The sequence below is a fragment of the Anomaloglossus baeobatrachus genome, chromosome 6, assembly GCF_048569485.1.
Source record: "Anomaloglossus baeobatrachus isolate aAnoBae1 chromosome 6, aAnoBae1.hap1, whole genome shotgun sequence".
In the NCBI taxonomy this organism is placed as follows: domain Eukaryota; kingdom Metazoa; phylum Chordata; class Amphibia; order Anura; family Aromobatidae; genus Anomaloglossus; species Anomaloglossus baeobatrachus.
Window position 1 is genome coordinate 59,185,643 of NC_134358.1, and position 20,231 is coordinate 59,205,873.

The 20,231-nt window shown below is 36.1% G+C and overlaps 1 protein-coding gene across 7 annotated transcripts in view; it reads left to right on the plus strand.

Annotated features, from left to right (window-relative positions):
* Positions 1-20,231, plus strand: part of CSMD3 (CUB and Sushi multiple domains 3) — a 2,007,504-nt gene that overhangs the window by 738,911 nt on the left and 1,248,362 nt on the right. For all 7 annotated transcript variants that reach the window (XM_075352941.1, XM_075352934.1, XM_075352935.1 and 4 more), the window contains exon 6: positions 2,677-2,789. In XM_075352941.1, coding sequence (XP_075209056.1) covers positions 2,677-2,789 — 113 coding nt within the window. The remainder of the gene's footprint in view (positions 1-2,676; positions 2,790-20,231) is intronic.

Below are 20,231 nucleotides of genomic sequence, written 5' to 3' on the forward strand. Positions count from 1 at the left end.
GTTTTTACCTAAAATTAAGGCCACATACCTTGGTGAGAAGTGGTGAGAGGTAGTTTTTACCTAAAATTAAGGCCACATACCTTGGTGAGAAGCGGTGAGAGGTGGTTTTTACCTAAAATTAAGGCCACATGCCCTGATGAGAAGTGGTGAGAGGTAGTGTTTACCTAAGATTAATGCCACATGCCCTGATGAGAAGTGGTGAGAGGTAGTTTTTACCTAAAATTAATGCCACATGCCCTGATGAGAAGTGGTGAGAGGTAGTGTTTACCTAAGATTAATGCCACATGCCCTGATGAGAAGTGGTGAGAGGTAGTGTTTACCTAAGATTAATGCCACATGCCCTGATGAGAAGTGGTGAGAGGTAGTTTTTACCTAAAATTAAGGCCACATACCTTGGTGAGAAGTGGTGAGAGGTAGTTTTTACCTAAAATTAAGGCCACATACCTTGGTGAGAAGTGGTGAGAGGTAGTTTTTACCTAAAATTAAGGCCACATGCCCTGATGAGAAGTGGTGAGAGGTAGTGTTTACCTAAGATTAATGCCACATGCCCTGATGAGAAGTGGTGAGAGGTAGTTTTTACCTAAAATTAAGGCCACATACCTTGGTGAGAAGTGGTGAGAGGTAGTTTTTACCTAAAATTAAGGCCACATACCTTGGTGAGAAGTGGTGAGAGGTAGTTTTTACCTAAAATTAAGGCCACATGCCCTGATGAGAAGTGGTGAGAGGTAGTGTTTACCTAAGATTAATGCCACATGCCCTGATGAGAAGTGGTGAGAGGTAGTTTTTACCTAAAATTAATGCCACATGCCTGATGAGAAGTGGTGAGAGGTAGTTTTTACCTAAAATTAAGGCCACATGCCCTGGTGAGAAGTGGCGAGAGGTAGTTTTTACCAAAATTAAGGACATATACCCTGATGAGATGTGGCGAGCGGGAGTTTTTACCTAAAATTAATGCCATAGACCATGGTAACACATGGCAAGACATAGTTTTTACCTAAAATGAAGGCCACGGACCTAGGTGAGTTTTGGCGAGAGTTTTTTTTTTTTTAAATTAAGGCCAAAAAGCCAGTTGCGACAGGTAGTTTTTAGCTAAAATTAAGGCCACATACCCTGCTGAGATGTGGCGAGAGGTAGTTTTTACCTAAAATTAAGGCCACATGCCCTGGTGAGAAGTGTCGAGAGGTAGTTTTTACCTAAAATTAAGGCCACATGCCCTGATGAGAAGTGGTGAGAGGTAGTTTTTACCTAAAATTAATGCCACATGCCCTGATGAGAAGTGGTGAGAGGTAGTTTTTACCTAAAATTAAGGCCACATGCCCTGATGAGAGGTGGTGAGAGGTAGTTTTTACCTAAAATTAAGGCCACATGCCCTGATGAAAAGTGGTGAGAGGTAGTTTTTACCTAAAATTAAGGCCACATGCCCTGATGAGAAGTGGTGAGAGGTAGTTTTTACCTAAAAGTAATGCCACATGCCCTGGTGAGAAGTGGCGAGAGGTAGTTTTTACCAAAATTAAGGACACATACCCTGATGAGATGTGGCAAGTGGGAGTTTTTACCTAAAATTAATGCCACAGACCATGGTAACACAGGGCAAGACATAGTTTTTACCTAAAATGAAGGCCACGGACCTAGGTGAGTTTTGGCAAGAGTTTTTTTTTTTTTAAATTAAGGCCAAAAAGCCAGTTGCACACTGATGACAAGTAGAATTCTGGAGGAGAAAGAGGAGGAGGAGGCAACAATCCGTTTATTTATTGGGATTTTAATGTGATATTATATTTAGGGATTACTGTATGTTTGAATTCGCCAAAACACTTGGCATGGTAAATAGGATATACCAATGTCTGTTTGCGGGTGGTCTAGTTGTCTACTCAGTCAAAGGTCTGGTGTAATCCACAACTTATTAATTTTAATTAAAGTCAGCTTACCCACATTGGCTGAGGACAGGACGATGCGCCTGTCTGTAATGACTCCCCTGCTGTGCTGAACACGTTCAGACAATACACTTGTAGCAGGAGAGGCCAATATTTGAGATATTATGCAGCCACCCCTAGGGCTAAATATTGATGAACAACCACTCAAACACGTTTCATGCTTGAAATGATGATTGCTTAGTATTTCAAACGCACAAGGATAAGGTTTCTAAAAAGTGCCAATCACACGGATACGCCATATTTTTCTGACAATTGGAAGGTTTTAGAGCTTTTAATTTATATAGTAATTCATATGTATGCAAATAAAATAACAAAATTAAATATAAATTGATATATACTGTAATTTTCTGATAATTACTTAACTGCTTTGTATCATATAAAAATGTAAAGTAAAAACGTGTACCTCTTCTATGATTTAGGTCTTCTCCTGATTTTGGAATCTTTCAGATGAGTGTAGTGCACTGCGTATATTTAGTAGCTAAAGGACTTCCTCAGGTTTTATTGTATATGTACTGTATATAGTATATAGTATATGTAGTAAGGTCAACTGTAGGACTTCATTTAGTGTATATGAAGTAATCTATTACTAAACAACCAACATTTAAAATCTTTTTAAAGCAATTTTTTCCCATATTCAATTTATAGGACTTTTTTGTATATTATTCGCAATGTTTTTGATTGCCAGTTGCATGTGATTGGCTTGTAGTAAAACACGCACAGTGACGATTGTTGCTTCTTTACTCAGGTTATCCGGCATGAATGTACCACCACCCGTAGTCAGCAACAAGCATTGGTTAAGGCTTCATTTTGTTACTGATGGTAACCATCGATACAGGGGATTCAGTGCTCAGTATCAAGGTATGTTGAATAATTATTACATTTATTTATTTTTTTTAGTTTATAAAATAATATATTTAAATTACATATTTTTGTGGATTTCTTTTCATAACAACATTTTTTAAAATACATTCTTCAAGTAACAGAATGACTGGTATCCCGCTTTGCTTTTGTCCTAGTCCATGTGAATAATTGTTATCATTACTATTACTATTATTATCTTAATTATTCATGGGATATATCTAGTCTTAGATAGTAACCATATTAACTAATTCCGGACTATGGACATATATGTACATCACATGCCGGGCACGGGTGTATGGAGCGGGTTCAGGAGCTGAGCCTCCACCATATCCAGCAGATTCCTGCTGTGGTACGCAGTCGTCATATGCATAAATCAGCAGAACAATTTATTGCAGTAAATAAAATAAGCAGGTCTATGATCAAGTTCCCTAAAATTATAAAAAAAAAATTAAAAAATCATAAGAATTGTAATGACTCCTTTTTTCCCTTTTAAAAATAAAGACATTAAAACAATAAATTATTATTGCTGCATCCTTAAACTTCTGATAAATCAAATTATAAAATTAGTAACCCATTTGAATTGAAATGCCAGAATTTTTTTTTTTTTTTGCTGCACTTCATGCTAGAAATGCAAAGAAAGTGAATAAAATATTGCATGTATCCTAAAATGGTGCCAATAAAACTTCATGTCCACATTCATAATATGCATGGAACAGGCGTAGAATTGTATTGCAGCACATAGAAAGAGTCATCATTTGATCGCAGGTGCAATAAAAAACTTAAAATAAAGTTTTCACCAAAAAAAAGAAAATTAAATTGAAAGCAAAAAAAAAAAATCACTCGTTTCTTCCTCCTTTAAAAAATGAAGGCATTAAAAAAATAAAAACATTTTTCATTGCCACATCCATAATTGTCTGACTTATCAAAATATAAAATTATTTAACACGCATGAAGGGAAATGGCACAATTTTTGGTTGTTACAATTCAAAATAAAAATGAAAAAAATATGATAAAAATATTGAATGTACCCTCAATGAAACAAAAAAAAAAGAAAGATCGCGTCTCTCTCTTTGTCTCTCTCTCTCTATATATAAATATGCAAATGTGTAAATTTAAATAAATATCTAAAAATCTATATAAATGTGTCTTACAATCCAGATATGACTTACCAGGGTGGTGGTGGTGGAGCGTAGTCATAGGAGGCAAGGTCACAGGACAGTCTCAGGGGTGATGTGCTGTCTCCGCAGTCATTTTCTTGAAGTCCATCTCGGGCGATTCAGTGGAGCCTGTAGTCATATCAATGGCACCCCCCGCCGAGGCACCCTGTCCTGTGGCCCTCCAAACTGTGACCTTCCTGAGTCGCCTCACTGCAGTGTCATGCCCTTATCCCGCCAGCAAATCAATGGTTCCAACCACTTTGACACTCCTGAGCCTGCAGTATCGCCAACCCTCCTGAGACTCAACACCCCTTCCTCTGAGCCCGTAGCATCGCCCTACCTCCTGTGACTTTCCTGAGCAACTCCACCACCGCCGCTCCCCACTGGTGAGCTTTAGGATTAAAAAGCACTAGGATTAAGACGGAGCCTCATTTTAACATGCAAAATACTACCACTCAGTCTTTTTACAATTTTTTTTTAAAAAAATAACCACTAAAATAAAATAAAATAAAACTTTACAAGTTTGGTACTCATGTTGCCCTAAAGAATCATGTTATCATATTATCTTTACCACAAAACAAATGGCATAAAAAGAATCCTGCAAAAGAATGTATTTTTTTTCTCCACGTCTGCACACTAGGATTTTTTTTTCCGTTTTCCAGTACATTGTATAGCAAAAATAATGGTATCATTCAAAACTGCATCCCCTCTATAAAAAAACAAACTTTATAATGACACTTGGAAAAAAGGTAAAAAAAACCAATAAGGTATAAAAACAAAAAATGGCCGCGGATAGATGGGGTTAAATATATTTCTTAAAAAGTTATTACAGCTTACAATTACTATGGAGGCATAGAAAGCTTTTCCATGGAATTCCGAAAGATAAAATTTGTAGCCCACGCTATTAGACTACCTATTACAAAAATATTCATCCATAAAATAATTCCTGTATTATCGTGCAATATTTTTGAAGTGTAGTATCAGTGTAGTGCATCAGTATGAAATTTTGGAATTATATAAAAAAGTATTTCTTTTTAATCTTTTTTAATTACTACATGAAGCAGGATGAATACAAAGAAGGAACCAGTACAGTTCTGCTGATCAATTCTATGATCAAATATGTAAATTATGGCTGTTGCTTTAAAAAAATAAAAACATAAAAAATTAAAAGCATTAAAACTATTTTACAAATACATATTTTTTTAATTATTAAACTGCATTTCTTGTTATATTTGTATTTATTTTTTATTTAAATGTAAAAAGATATTTGTGGCATTAGAAAATGGAGTATATTTTATCTATAAATAAAATCAATTAAAAATGCTATTTATAGGGCATATCATTATTTTATTACAATCATACACAAACAGTAATGAAACAGTGACAATATAAGATAATTTGTAAGCTGTATTAAAAAAAGGAAAGAGTACAACATCCACCAATAAATTTCATTAGTAGTGATGAGTGAGCACTGCCTTCTTCTGGTGCTCGGTACTCATAATGAGTAGATAAAAGCTTGGATGGGCGCGAATCGAGTATCAGAGTATAATGGAAGTCTATGTGGGATTTGAACAGTTTTCCATAAGATTTTGAAGAAAAATGCTAGAGTTCCCCATTGACTTTCCTTATACTCGGATACATGAGTCACGCTCATCCGAGCATCCAACTTTATTAAGTACCGAGCACCCGAGCATGGTAGATCTTGCTCATTACTATTCATTAGCCATTGGTTACTGCTTTTCAAAAATCATCTTTCATGTGGCTTGTTACTCAATGGTGTTGTGTAATATGATTGCAAATCTAGATATAAAGGTCTATAGTTAAGTGTTATATTATGAACCATATTATAGCACTACATATTTTCATTATTTAACATTTACCTCTGCACCAACTGAATACCTGGATAGCCTCCAAATGTGGCCTGAGTCTATTTCACTGGGGATCTGGTGTAATTTTCAGGAGTATTATAGTAGGGAGAGGTACAATATTGAGCCCCGATGAAAATCCTCTGTATTGGTAGCCATGCGTTTTTTTTATCAATGAGTTTCAAAAGTACTCTGACTTCATCTAGAAGTGTTTTTGTTGTTTTTTTTAATCCTGATGAAGAATCAGTGGACTTTCATAATAAACCGCATCATTACCAATCCTGTCACCTGAAATCTTTCATTGGAATATTATCAGCAGTGCAGGGAGGGAATCAATTTATTCGTTTTTTGTTATGACAGTAAAGAGAACATAGCTGAATCCCATAAACTTGTAAACATGAGCCATTTACAAAAGTTATTTGGATCTTTTATGGTTTCAAGAATAGAAGCATATTTATGAAATCAACATTCTAACTTAAATTTTCCACCTGAATTTCAAGGAAAATCACATATAAAAAGTACTGTAATTTGTAGATTATAAAACGCAAACATTTGGGAGGAAAATGAGGGGTGCATCTTATAATGCGAATGTTGCTTACCGGGGGGGTAATGGAGAATGGGCACTGTGCTGGCTGCGAGGTGGCTGTGTTGGCTGCGGTGGGAGTTGTGCTGTCTGTGGTGGGGCTGTGTTGGCTGTGGCGGGAGCTGTGGAGAGCAGGGTGGTGTGACAGGTGAGATGCTATGTCAGCAGTGTGGGCTTCAAATAATGGCTCAAGCTCTCAGCTCAGTATCTCATCTATGTACGTGCTGCCTCTGGCCCATTGATATCCAAGCAGTGGACTTAAGGAAAATGGCGCCCAGAGGGGGCACGCAGATGAGATCTTGGCTTGTCATTGAGCCGAGAGCTCAATCTGAGCACGTGCCGAATTCAGGCGCCATTTCTTTGAAGCCGTTCACAGAGCATCTGTAACACCCACCGCATCCCCCTGTTCTGCACAGCCAACACAGCGCCCACTGCCAGCACAGCCTCTGCAGCCAGCACAGCCCCACCGCAGCCAGCACAGCCCGCACCACAGCGCTGTACAACATTGCTCTATTCCAGCACTGACTCTGCCACCTGTGACTCCACGCTAACACCGCTGCCCCCCCCTCCGGTAAGACACCTCAGAATATAAGATGAACCCCAGCATTTATTTTATTTTACCTTTTTTATCTCTAAATTTTGGGGGCATCTTATAATCCGATGCATCTTATAAAATGAAAAATATAGTAAATTGCTGTTATTAGCTCCACCCTGTCATAAAATAAGTGTTGGATATATACAAATAATTTTTAAAGAAAAGGGAAAACAATTTAAAATATATTTAATGGTTCTTTGAGATAATCAGAAAAATGAGAAAATATAAAAAAACAGAAGTATTTCCTTTGTTTTTGAAACACAAAAATTAGGCCACATGTATCATGAAAGAAAAAAAAGACCCCCCCAAAAAAATGTTACAGCTGTTTAATCTGCATGTATGAAAAAACAAGAAAATGTGCCTGGCCAGATCTTCAATTGAATAAAAGTACCTTACGGATTAAATTGTGTAGAAGCAAAACTCAGAAAAGGGGATTAAAGATATATAAAATTAAGAATCAGAAATAGGCAGGTCCATTTAATGCAATTGAATTTGTGTAAAAATTTGTTGAACCTGGCAAAATTTAACAAATAGTAATTTACTTTGCTTGAATCTCCTTAAAGGACTGGCACCATTTTATAAATTGCAGAAGATTGCATCAATCAAATAAGGATCACGTGAACGTGGATTTTTTTCCTTTAACCCGTTTACTCCTGGCGATTTTCCATTTATCGTTTGTTTATTTTCTCCCCTTCTTCTGTGAGCTGTAAATTTTTATTTTTCGGTCAATCTTGCCATATGAGGGCTTGATTTTTTTCTAGACGAGTTGTACTTTTAAATGAAACCATAAGTTTTACCATATTGTGTACTGGAAAATGGCAAAAAAAAATTCCAAGTGGGGAAAAATTGCAAAAAAAAGTGCAATTGCATGTTCAATTGCATGTTGATTTTTGGGATATTTTATTCACCATGTTCACTATATGGTAAAACCAATGTTTCACTGTTATGCTTCAGGTCTGTATGAGTTCATAGACATCAAACATGTGTAAATTTACTTTTATCTAAAAAGTTAAAAAAATTCAGAATTTTGTCCGTGATCCAAAACATTCTCATTTTTCAGGATCTGTGGCTTAGTGGTGTCTTATTTTTGCGTTTCGAGCAGACATTTTTAGCGGTACCATTTTTTGTTCAGATGCTACATTTTGATCGCCTGCTATTGCATTTTTCGCAAAATTTGCAGCTCCCAAAAATGTAATGCGCCGTTTTCCTATCAGATGAATTGATTTTATATTTTGATAGATGGGCATTTCTGAATTTGGCCATATTAAATGTGTGAATATTTTTTAACACTTTAATTTTCAATTAAGCAAAAGTGGGGTGATTTAATCCTTTAGGTTTTTATAGTTTTTTAAAATTTTTAAAACTTGTTTTCTCATTTTTATTTTACTAGTCCTTTCAGGGGACTATAAGGATCAGCTGTCTGATCACTCAATAATTTCTGTTGATCACAGCTACTGAGCTGTGATCACCAGAAATGCTCATCTCTTGTAACAGAGGTTGCTCTTCCAGCTGTTACAGAAAATGGGTCATGTGAGCTACAGGAGTGCTCACATGACCCTGTGCTACCATGACAACAATCAGCTCCCCTTGTTCACTTCACTTGCCACTGATGGAGGCGGGTAAGTGCATGTTTATCAATGCGGGCAATTAAATTGTACTTTCACATTTTGACAGCATGATTTAAGGAGTTTAACAGATGCAGGTGGATTACGGATTCACCTGTGCCTGCGAGGCACACTTTTCAGCTGTTGAAATCAGCTGACATGTGCAGGAATCACTGCTGACTGTCCGCAGCAGCCAGAGGTGATTTCCCTTTGATGATTTAGGATGTACCAGTACGTCCTCGGTTATTAAGGGGTTAATACCTTTTTTTTTATAAATAAAAAAACTTTTTCATTCACTGGATCTGGATCTGGATCTGTGTGGAAACGCCTTCTTAGGGATTTCACTTTTTTCTTAGAAGAAATAAAAGAAAAAACATCTAATGAAGAGTACTAAAAAAATAAAGTACAGTATGTTGCCAAAAAAAAAATTTCTGAGGGGGATGAAACTGTTTTCTAAAAACATATAAGTAAAGCCAAGAAGTCACTTTTAAATGGCTTCATTAAAACTATAACATTGATGACTTATTATTGTTTATTACCTAGTTGAGGACCAAGTAATCTACCCTTATTCTTGATCAAGCACATTTTTGTGTTTTTATCATATAGGCAGTTTAAAAAGCTGTAAAAATATTTCTCATTCAGATACAGTGTTTAAATAGTTTTTTTTTCCATATTTTTGTGATGTATTGGGCTTCATTATTAATTTTACAGTCTATTTTATTTTTGCAGATATCGGTCAATATCACTGGGAAAGTATGAGAAACATAGGCCTGTTTTGCCCAATATTTTAAGGCATTTAAAAATTATTTTCACTGAAAGAGACATTTTTATTAACTTTATATATTTGCATATTTATTTTTTCACCTGCTGTTTTTATTTAGTTATTTATTTATTTTATTTTTTATTTATTTTACACATTGTGCCCCTATAAGGTCATAAAAGACTTTACTGTAGATGTGTGAGGGTTGAATTTTTACTTTTTTAATATTTTTAGATTTTTTTTTTATCCTATTTCCACTGTATTGGCACTAGATATGGCTGTAAGTCAGCGCCAGAGCAGTTTTATAGTGGCTGCTCATAATACACTGTGGGATGACTGAATCCGCACTGGCGCCTCCCCGATGGCTGGGGACCGAACACTGCCAGGAGGAATAACGTTAATTTCTTCCCCAGAGCGGAGCTTTAAGTGAGGGATCTGGGCAGGTTCCAAATGCTATTAACCTGTGGATTAACTCCATATCTGCAGGTTAATAGCATTTTTTACATGACAGGTTCCCTTTAAAGTTGCAAAGGAATTAATTAGCTTTGTCTTTTAATATTTATATAATCATTAAAAAATATTAATTATGAATTGTGTTTTAATTGAAAGTAATAATAATTATTATTACTATTACTATTATTATTATCGAATATATATATATTAATTAATAATTAATAATTTTAAAGAATATTTATTTTATATTATTATTATTATCACCGTGTGTATATATATATATATATATATATATGATAATAATGAATTTCCTTTCAATTAAAACACAATTACACAATTTATATATATATATATATATATATATATATATATATATATATATATATACACACTGTTCATAAGCTATTAAAATTAGAAATACTAGAAGTAATATAAATTTTCCAAAATCACAATTTTGCCTCTAACTACTTTATTTTAAAAAAACATGATTGGGAACATGGAACACTCACCTTGGGAAAAACAAATTTTATTTTAATGGTTAAATAAAATTTGACATAAAAGCATTTCTGATGCTTCCAGGATTCATATTTTTGTATATAGGGCAACAGTGATTGACAGCATACCTTGCACATGAGCCTATACAAGAAAAGCTGTCAATCATCCTGTGTGGATAATGGAAGGAGGTTTCTTATGTCTTCTTTATAAATCCTGGTGCTTTTAAACTGCTATTACAGGATATTTTTGAACTAAATAAAAAAATACTGTATATTCCCAAATTGAGCATCTTTCCCTCCTTTGTATGCTGCCTTTATAAGGTAGCCAAGAAGTCAACTGCCAAGTTTTCTCTATGAAATTAAATTGCAGCAAAGTTTATATTGAATTGAGAATATCCTTTTCTCAGATAAAACGAAAGTGTACAAAAATTAGGAAAGTGCTGCCTCTTGTTTTCTTATATACACAATTGAAACCAGAAGTCTACATGCATAATCTAAAAAGACACGTTTTTGTCACTATCTGATGTGAAATCAGAATAAACATTTCCGTTTTAGGTCAATTAGGAACCAAAATTATTTATATTTGCCAAATGCCAGAATAATGAGAGAGAGAGAGAATCTTTTAAGACATTTCTATTACTTTCTGCAAAGTCAAACATTTACATACGTTTCATTAGTATTTGGCAACATTGCTTTTAAACTATATGAATTGGGTCAACCATTTTGGAAATCCTTTCACAAGCTTCTCACAATAGTTGGTAGGAATTTGGACCTATTCTTCTTGACAGAACTAATGTATCTGAGCCATGTTTGTTGGGCGCCTTGCTCACATCAGCCTTTTCAGCTTTGCCCTTAAATTTTCAATAGGATTGAGATCGGGGCTTTATGATGGCCACTCCAAAACATTGACTTTGTTATCCTTAAGCCACTTTGTAACCAGTTTGGCAGTATGCTTCAGGTCCTTTTCCATTTGGAAGATCCATTTCCACCCAGTTCCTGCCTGATGTTTTGAGATGTTGTTTCAGTGTTGCCACATAATCTTCTTTCCTCATGATGCCATCTATTTGGTGAAGAGCACAAGTCCCTCCTGCAGCAAAACAACTCCACAACATGATTCTGCCATCCCCGTGTTTCTTTTGGAGTTATGGCTTCTACCTGGCAGAGTAGCCTTTCAGCCCACATTGACAAAGTACTAGTTCTAATGTACCTAATGACACTATCTTATCAGCTTCCACCAGCATCTTCATAAGGTCTTTTGCTTTTGTTGTTGGGTTAATATGCACATGGCTGACCACAGCACGTTCATCTCTAGTACACAGAACTCAGTCTCCTTCCTGAGCGTTATGATGGCTGTACACTTCCATTTTGTTTGTACTTTTATGTAATTGTACAGATAAATGAGGCACCTTTATGTATCTGAAAATTGCACCCAAGGTTGAACCAGACTTATGTAAGTCCATATTTATCTTCCTGAGATCTTGGCTGATTTCTTATGACTTTTCCATTTTGCTACACAAAGAAGCAGTGTGTTTCATGTATGCACTAAAATACATCCACAGTTGTGTCTCTAATTAACTCAGATGTTGCCAATAAATCTATCAGATGCTTCCAAAGACATGACATCATCACATGGGCTGTCCGATATTATTTAAAGACATAGTACTCTTAAGGTCGCTTTACACGTTGCACCCGCCCCCCGTCGTGCGTGCATCAAGGGCAAATCACTGCCCGTGGCAAACAATGTCGCTAGTACGCATCACGCACACATACCTTCCTAACAACGTCGCTGTGGCCGCCGAACAAAACTCTTTTTTAAGAGGGAGGTTCGTACAGCATCACAGTGACGTCACACAGCGGGCCACCAATTGAAGCGGAGGGATGGAGAGCAGCCGCATTAACGTCACTCTCACCTCGTTGCCAGAGGACGCAGGAGCACTGTTGTTCGTCATTCCCGAGGTGTCACACATAGCGATGTGTGCTGCCTCAGGAACGACGAACAACCTGCGTCCTAAAAGATCAACGATTTTTTGAAAAGTAACAACGTGTCAACAATCAACGATTTTTCCCTTTTTTCGGATCGTTACCGGTCGCTCATAGGTGTCACACGCAACAATGTCGCTGACGACGCCGGATGTGTGTCACAAATTCCATGACCCCAGCGATATCTCGTTAGCGATGTCGTTGCGTGTAATGGGGCCTTTAGTGTATGCAAACTTTTGACTGCAGAAAGTAATAAAAATGCCTTATAACATTCTCTCTCTCTCATTATTCTGGCATTTGGCAAATATAAATAGTGTTGGTTCTTAATTGACCTAAAATGGGAAATGTTTATTCTGATTACATGTCAGAAACTTGCAGATTTTTGTTTTAGCTAGTGCATGTAAACTTCTAATTTCCACTGTGTATATACATATATATATATATATATATATATATATATATATATATATATATATATATATATATATATATATATATATATATATATACTTTTATGCAAAACAATTAGACTTAAGCTTAGTCAAAATAAAATTTAAATTTTAGAGCTGTGTAAAAATAGCTCTAACTTTTTCCATTTATTTATATTGTTAGTTACATTAACATTGTTCACATTCTTTCTTTTTTTTCTGTCATTGCATCCTATTTTACATACCTTTTTTGTTTTTATTCCTGATGTTTCTTAAGATTTAATGTTTTACCAATGTTTTAATTATTTATTTTTATTTTATTCTAAGTGTGAAATTTGCTGTGTCTGAATAAACAGCACATTTTACAGCTGAATTTACTGTATTTAGGAAGAGTTTAGCATATTTTGCCTAAGGATAATCATTAGAAGTTAACAAAATGTGCAGTCTGGAGCAGTGTACATGCACTATGTTATGACTAAAACATTTAAGCAATATTTTATACATTTTTAAATTGTATCTAGTTATAAGTGTAGAATGTTATTAATTTATTTTTATTATTTATTTTTTATACTAACTCAGTAAGCAATTTTTTTGAGTATTTTATAGTGTTTTTTTATTTTGTGGTTTTGGAGTTATTTATTTAGTCACATTGTCAAAACCCATTTTCATGCAATGTTCGGAGTCTTTTAGAGAAGTCGATAAGTCCCAGAAAAATTACATGGATAATACGATTTTTGAAAAAAATGTAACTTTAAATAGATTAGCTAAACTGAATTTTCTATGTAGGGTATGTGGATAGGTTCAGTATTTGCAGAAAAAAAATTCTGAAAATGCTGGAATATTGTCAGGAAAACTCTGCAGAAAATTAGTTTTTTTTGCTGCCTTTCTGTGGATTTTTCATGTGTATTTTAATGCTAATTTTCCCATTTAATTAAAAGGGCAAAAAGGCTGTAAAAATGTTGAAAGAATTGACATGATCTGAAATATAATTAAATCTGCAAGGATAAAATAAGTGGCATGTACATGAGTTTTCAGAAATCTCATTCAATCATTGAGTAAAATGCCACATTTTTTTTACAGCAAAAACTATGCAGAGAACTTAAGTGCAAAAATGCAATGTGTGAACATACCGTAAAAGTGTTTTCATTTAAAACACAATACATATCAAAGCCATTCTAAAAATACTTCAAAATACTTTGGCCTTTTGGCCAAAATAAAGTTTCTGTGAATTAATTTAATGCCTTAAATTTGGCTACTAGTGATGAGTTACCATGCTCTGCAATGCTCAGTACTCGAACAAGCATTGGGGTACTCGAGACACTAGGTGCTTTATTGAGTACCACAGGTGCTCAAGCTAAATGCTCAAGTCTTCGTTTTGTTACATGCCCTGATACAGCCCCCAGCCACCACAGCCCCCATTATCCATGTGCAGCGGGCAGCAGATATCACCTGGCAACCTCCATCCCATCTTCTTGGTCACAGTCTCTATCATCCAGTTGCAGCTGACATCATCCGGCAACTTCCGTTCCATGTTTGCCATCCAAATGTTCACCCCAGGCTAACTATCTATGGTTAGTTCTGCTCGGGTCCCCATTCTGGAAAATAAGTCTTTCTCTGTTTTCCAGAAAAGTGACTCAAGTGGAACTAATCGCAATAACTTTGGCCGGGGGGGTATTTGGATAGCGCACATGGAGTAGAAGTTGCCATGCAATGCCAGATGCACGTGGATGATAGGGACTGTGGTGGCTGGGAAGTCAGATTGAAAGTTGCTGGGCAATGTCTGCTGTCAACCCACTTGAATGATGGGGAATGTGGTGTCCGGGAGCTTTTTCTGGACAGGTAAACATCCCATGACTCCTATTGTGCTCGATATTGGAGTTGGCCTTTTCCAGGAAAGCAACATGCTGGATTTGAGCAGCCGAGCACTTTTGTACTTTCTAATAACTATTGGTTACAACTAAAATTTCCTAATGCCAGAAAAAGCAGAGATCAGATGACCTCCAGTCTTAACATTAGCAATATCAACATCTTACAGTGAGCAAATAAATAATAAACCAAAACTGGTCACAGTCCATATTAATAACACAGTACAGATAAATTACATGATTGGATGATAAATATATATATAATATATGTATATATATATATATATATATATATATATATATATATATATATAAAATTTTTCTAGAGTTTCACTTAATATGTAATTTCAGACAAGATAATATAATTGATTTGTTTTTGCTGGAAATATAAACTGTATATCAGAACAATAATTTATGTTTGCATTAGTTTACTTTCACACATTGTCAGTATTTTATTATTATTTGAACTTACTTTGGAATTAGCTTCATTTTCTTAGATAAATCTGAGAATTTATTTCACAATCTATGTAAACAATTATGTGCAACATGCACTAAATTAGCTTTCTTTAATCTTTTCATGTTTGAAGATGTAACAGTACGTCCTAAATCATGAAAGAGCGATCACCACTGGCTGCTGCGATGAGCTGGTAGTTATCTCCACACATGTCTGCTGATTTCTACAGCAGACATGTTTGCCTTGCAAGCGCAGGTGGATCCGTGATCCACCCATGCTTGTTAACAATCTAAATCACGCTGTCAAAATGTAACAGTGCAATTTAAAATGTCGCAGCAGGGAATGCACCTTTCCCCATCGCCATCGGAGGCCCCATGAGGCGATCATGGGGAGACAATGGTTGTCATGGTAGCACAGGGTCATGTGATGACTCCTGTCGCTATCATAACGTAGTTCCTGTAACAGCCGGCAGAGCACTGGTTGTAACAAGAATGGAGCATTTCTGCTCATCACCTCAATGCTGTTCTGATCCAGAGAAATGAATGAGTGATCAGACTGCTGATCCTTATAGTGCACTAGTAAAATAAAAAAAGTAAAGAAAAAAGTTTTAAGAAATTAAAAAAATTAAAAACCTAAAAGTTCAAATCACCCCCCATTCGCCCCATTGAAAATGTAAGGGTTAAAAAAATAAAAAAATATACACACATTTGGAATCATCACGTTCAGAAATGCCAAATCTATCAAAATATAAAATTAATTAATATGATTGGTAAATAGCGTAGCAGCAAAAAAAATTCAAAATGCCTAATTACGTTTATTGGTTGTTGTATATTTTGCGCAAAGTGCAATAACAGGCAATCAAAAAGTAGCATCTGCACACAAATGGTACCATTAAACATGACAGCTCAAGACACAAAAATGAGAAGGCTATGGGTTGTAGAAAATGGCACAAAAAGTGCGTCACTTTTTTGGCAAACTTTTGAATTTTTATATAAAAGTAAACCTATAGATGTTTGATGTCCACAGACTTGTACCGACCTGAGGCATCACAGTGACACATCAATTTCACCATATAGTGAACACGATGAATAAAATATCCCAAAAACAATCATGCAATTGCACTTTTTTTTAAATTTTTCCGTATTTGGATTTTTTTTTTGCCTTTTTCCAGAACACTATATGGTAAAACTTATAGTTTAATTTAAAAGTACAACTCGTCCCGCAAAAAAACAAGCCCTCATATGGCAAGATTGAAAGAAAAATAAAATGGTTACGACTCTTGGAAGAGGATGGGGGGCAAAAAAAAAACAAAACAAAAAAACGGATAACCGCCCGGTCATGAAGGGGTTAAAACAACGAGTATCTTAGAACAATTTGGAGTGTAAGAAGATTTAATAGGCTTACGTGCTGATTAATCTGTTTTATCAGAAAAACTGTTTGCTTTTATTGGAATTGAAAAGCTCCTGCACCAACCACATACAATTCATAAAAAATTGTGACTTTTATATTGAGTAACTCAGACACAAGAACACAAGTGTATCTGCAACCTAAGTATTTCCTAAATCCTAAGATCATTAATATTGATAAAATTTCAGAGTACAATGATTTTAATGCACCATGTGACATTAGTTTTTTATCACAAGATCAGTAGATATGATTCTTTACTTTTATGCCACATGGACTAAATAAATGTTATTTTTCTATCTTTATTTTGCTTTATTTAGCTAATTAGAAGCAATGCATAATAGCAACTTATAATTAAACAGCTTTACTTAACGTAATTCCCCAAGCACAATAATACACAATCATTAGTTTTCCTAACAATTGGAAAGAGATATTTTTTTATCAAATTAATAGATTCCAATTATACAAGAAAAAAGTAATTAATTAAAATTTGTAATATATTGCAAGATAATTATAAATTAGAAAACACATTCTTTGTAGATTATATTTTTGTAAACCTTCAAGTGAAAAGGGCATGAAAAAAAAGTTATTCTTTTTTTGTATAGGGCTGCTCATGGGAAAATGTTTTTTCCCAATAACCATTCATACATTAGGTCTAATGATGTGAAATTGATAATAGTGTCTTACCGTAAATCAAGGTAAATAAGATTAAAAGTCTCAATAGAGACAGGCAACCTCTGCATAGTAGTAATGTGAACTATAGTAGGTTGATGGAATACCAACAATAGGGGGAGAAATAAAAATAATTAAAAAATCATCCATTATATTGGCTTAATTTACAATGTCATAATATCAATGAAAAACAGCAAACTGGATAGCTTATTATCAAGACTGAAGTAAGTTAAAGGGAACCTGTCACCAGGTTTTTCCCTTATCGGTTGAGGCCACCAACAGTGGGCTCTTATATACATCATTCTAATATGCTGCGTATAAAAGCCCAGGCCTTGCTGTAGAATGTAAAAAACACTTTTATAATACTCACCTAAGGGGCAGTCCTGTCCATGGGTGTCGCTGCTCTTTGGTCCGGTGCTTTCTGCCCAGCTGCCTCTGCATCACATGTCTGGCATCATTCACAGAGAGGACTCCATTGCGCTCCTGCTTATGTGCACTCTGATCTGCCCTGCTTTGGGCAGAGCAAAGTACTGTAATGTGTAGGCACATGAAAAGGTCAAAGACCGCCCGCACATGCGCACTACAATAGTTTGATCTGCCCTCAGCTAGGCAGATCAAAGTGCGCATGCGCAGGAACGCAATGGAGCCCTCTCTGTGAATGATGCCGGATGCTTAATGCACATGGGGCTGGGCAGGAGGATGGAGATCACCACAGAGAGGATGCCTCGGATCAGAAAGCAGTGACACCCATCGGACCGGACCACCCCCCTAGGTGAATATTATAAAAGTGCTTTTTTAGGTTCTACAGGGTGGCCTGGGATCTTATATAAGGTGTTCTAGAATGCTATATATAAGGGCCTCACTGGTGCTGGCCGCAGGTTATAAGGGAAAATTCTGGTGGCAGGTTCCCTTTAAGTACTCAGCAGCTAAAATACCTTCCCTATATTAGTGACTCATCTGGACTATGTTTCTGTAGCCTTCCCTTCTATCCTTTCTGTGTTTTCTTCCCCTGTTAGTCTTCCTATCACTTTGTGTCATGTTGTCCTTCATAATTAGGGCATGTTAGTGAGTGCAGATATTCTGAGTAGTTACAGAAATATAGCCTCATGAGGGATCAAAACCAGAGATATATCAATTGGAGAAAAAGCCTTTTTGTTTCATAATTTACAGTATTTTATATTGTTTAGTATTTGGAAATGTTTTAATGGTGGATTTAATAGTGTTTAATAAAATGATTTGCAGTTTTAAAAAAAAAAAAAAAAGAAAAGAGACTATCATAATTTTCTTACTCAACTCTTAAAAATGAGCAAAGATTTTGAAGTTCAAATTAGTTTGCTTTACTGACTTTAGAAAAAATTGGACTCACAGTGAAACAACTTGCCACAAAACACAAGTATTTAAAAGCCTCCAATTGCCGCGAAAACAAATTCGTAACAGTCTAAGGTTTCTTAGTATTGTACTGAACCCCTTTCAAGCTCCTTAAATCATACAAATCCTTGTTAACGTCAAAGTGACTGTAACAGTTATGGCTATTGGTAAATTGATGGTTGCTATATTTCACTGTTGTCCTAACACACACACACACACACACACACAATGTAATGTTTTTTCAGTGTTTATAAAAGGTTGTCCGGTGTTCTGATAACAGTCTGAGGTCAGGAAATGCCTGTGAGAGTGGACAGTACTGTGATTTTAAGTTTGTGATTAGGACATTTACATTTTGAACAGACATGCCTGGCTTCTCTCAATACAAGTTAATTTAATAGGCACATAATCGCACGTATGCAGATCACATTCTTGCAATCATATGACCACCACTCTCACCAGCAATACTGGTGAATCTTGACAGCGTGTAAACTGCAGTAACTTATAGATAGACATACTTAGACATATAAAGGGGTGGTTCACCCCTTTTCATTATTGGCCACATTGATATTATGTTAAGAAACAATGTTTCTCTCAAATACCTTGCATTGGCAATAGTGCATGTGAGCGTAACTATTGCGGATCGCTCTTCCCCATCGTGTGACCTCTGGGATCCAATGATGTCTCATTAACTTCCTGTTCACCTGACATAACCGCGGCCAGCCCCAGCCTCCATGAGTGACTGGACTGTGGGTGGCATTTCACCACTCAGCACAGCCCAGCATGAGAGCCCAGCATCTCCTGCTCCCTCCTTCCTCACTGCAGAGCGCTGCAAGCAGGAGAGATGCTGGGCTTTGCTGAGCAGTGAAACTCCACGCAGTCACTCACGGAGACTGGAGACGGCCGTGGTGATGTCAGGTGAACAGAAAGTTGATGTGACATCACTGATTCCCCAAGGTCACATAGCTCCAGGGGTCATGCAATTGGGAAAAGCGGTCCGCAGTAGCACCGCTCACAGGCACTATTGCCAACGCAAGGTATTTGAGAGAAACATTGTTTCTCAAGGTTATATCAATCTAGCAAATAATAAAAATGAGTGAACAACTTCTTTAACACAAAACCAGACAACCACCTTAAACACTTGGCGTGGTCTGGTCCTTTTACCTTTTTACTATGTGCTTAAAAACTAACAGGCAGGTAGTTGCTATCAGAGCCAATTACCTGTCTGTTGTACCTGACACCATCATAGAGCGGTCATTGACTGTCCCGGCCATGGAGTCAGCTTCTCCACATCAAAAGAGCAGCTCTTATTCTTTTGGGCTGCTATGTCAATGTGGTTTGACTGCCATCATTATGCTGATTGAAAGCCAGCTAACCGCAATTAAATCACATTAATCCAACTGTCAAATAGCATGCCATCGTAAGTTACGCTCTGTCAAGAGAGTAGAGCGCAATAGAAGTGGAGCGGTCTGTTACCACTCTTTTTCCAGTGGATAATTGCTGCAGGCACAACAGGCAGGTAGATAGTAACTACCTGTTGATTAGATCTTAAGCACAGTGTAAAAAAAAAATAACAGATATCCCCTTTAAGGCTTTCTTGACCTATTTCTATACGTAAGCTTTGAGCTGTGACAACCTCTCACTATCCAGATTCATCAAAAATTGGCTGCTAGTTTAACGCAAACTACTTTTATTCAAACCATGACAGCTTCTCTTCATTGGCTGTGCTATGCCAATTAGTGTTATAGCTGCAACTTCTT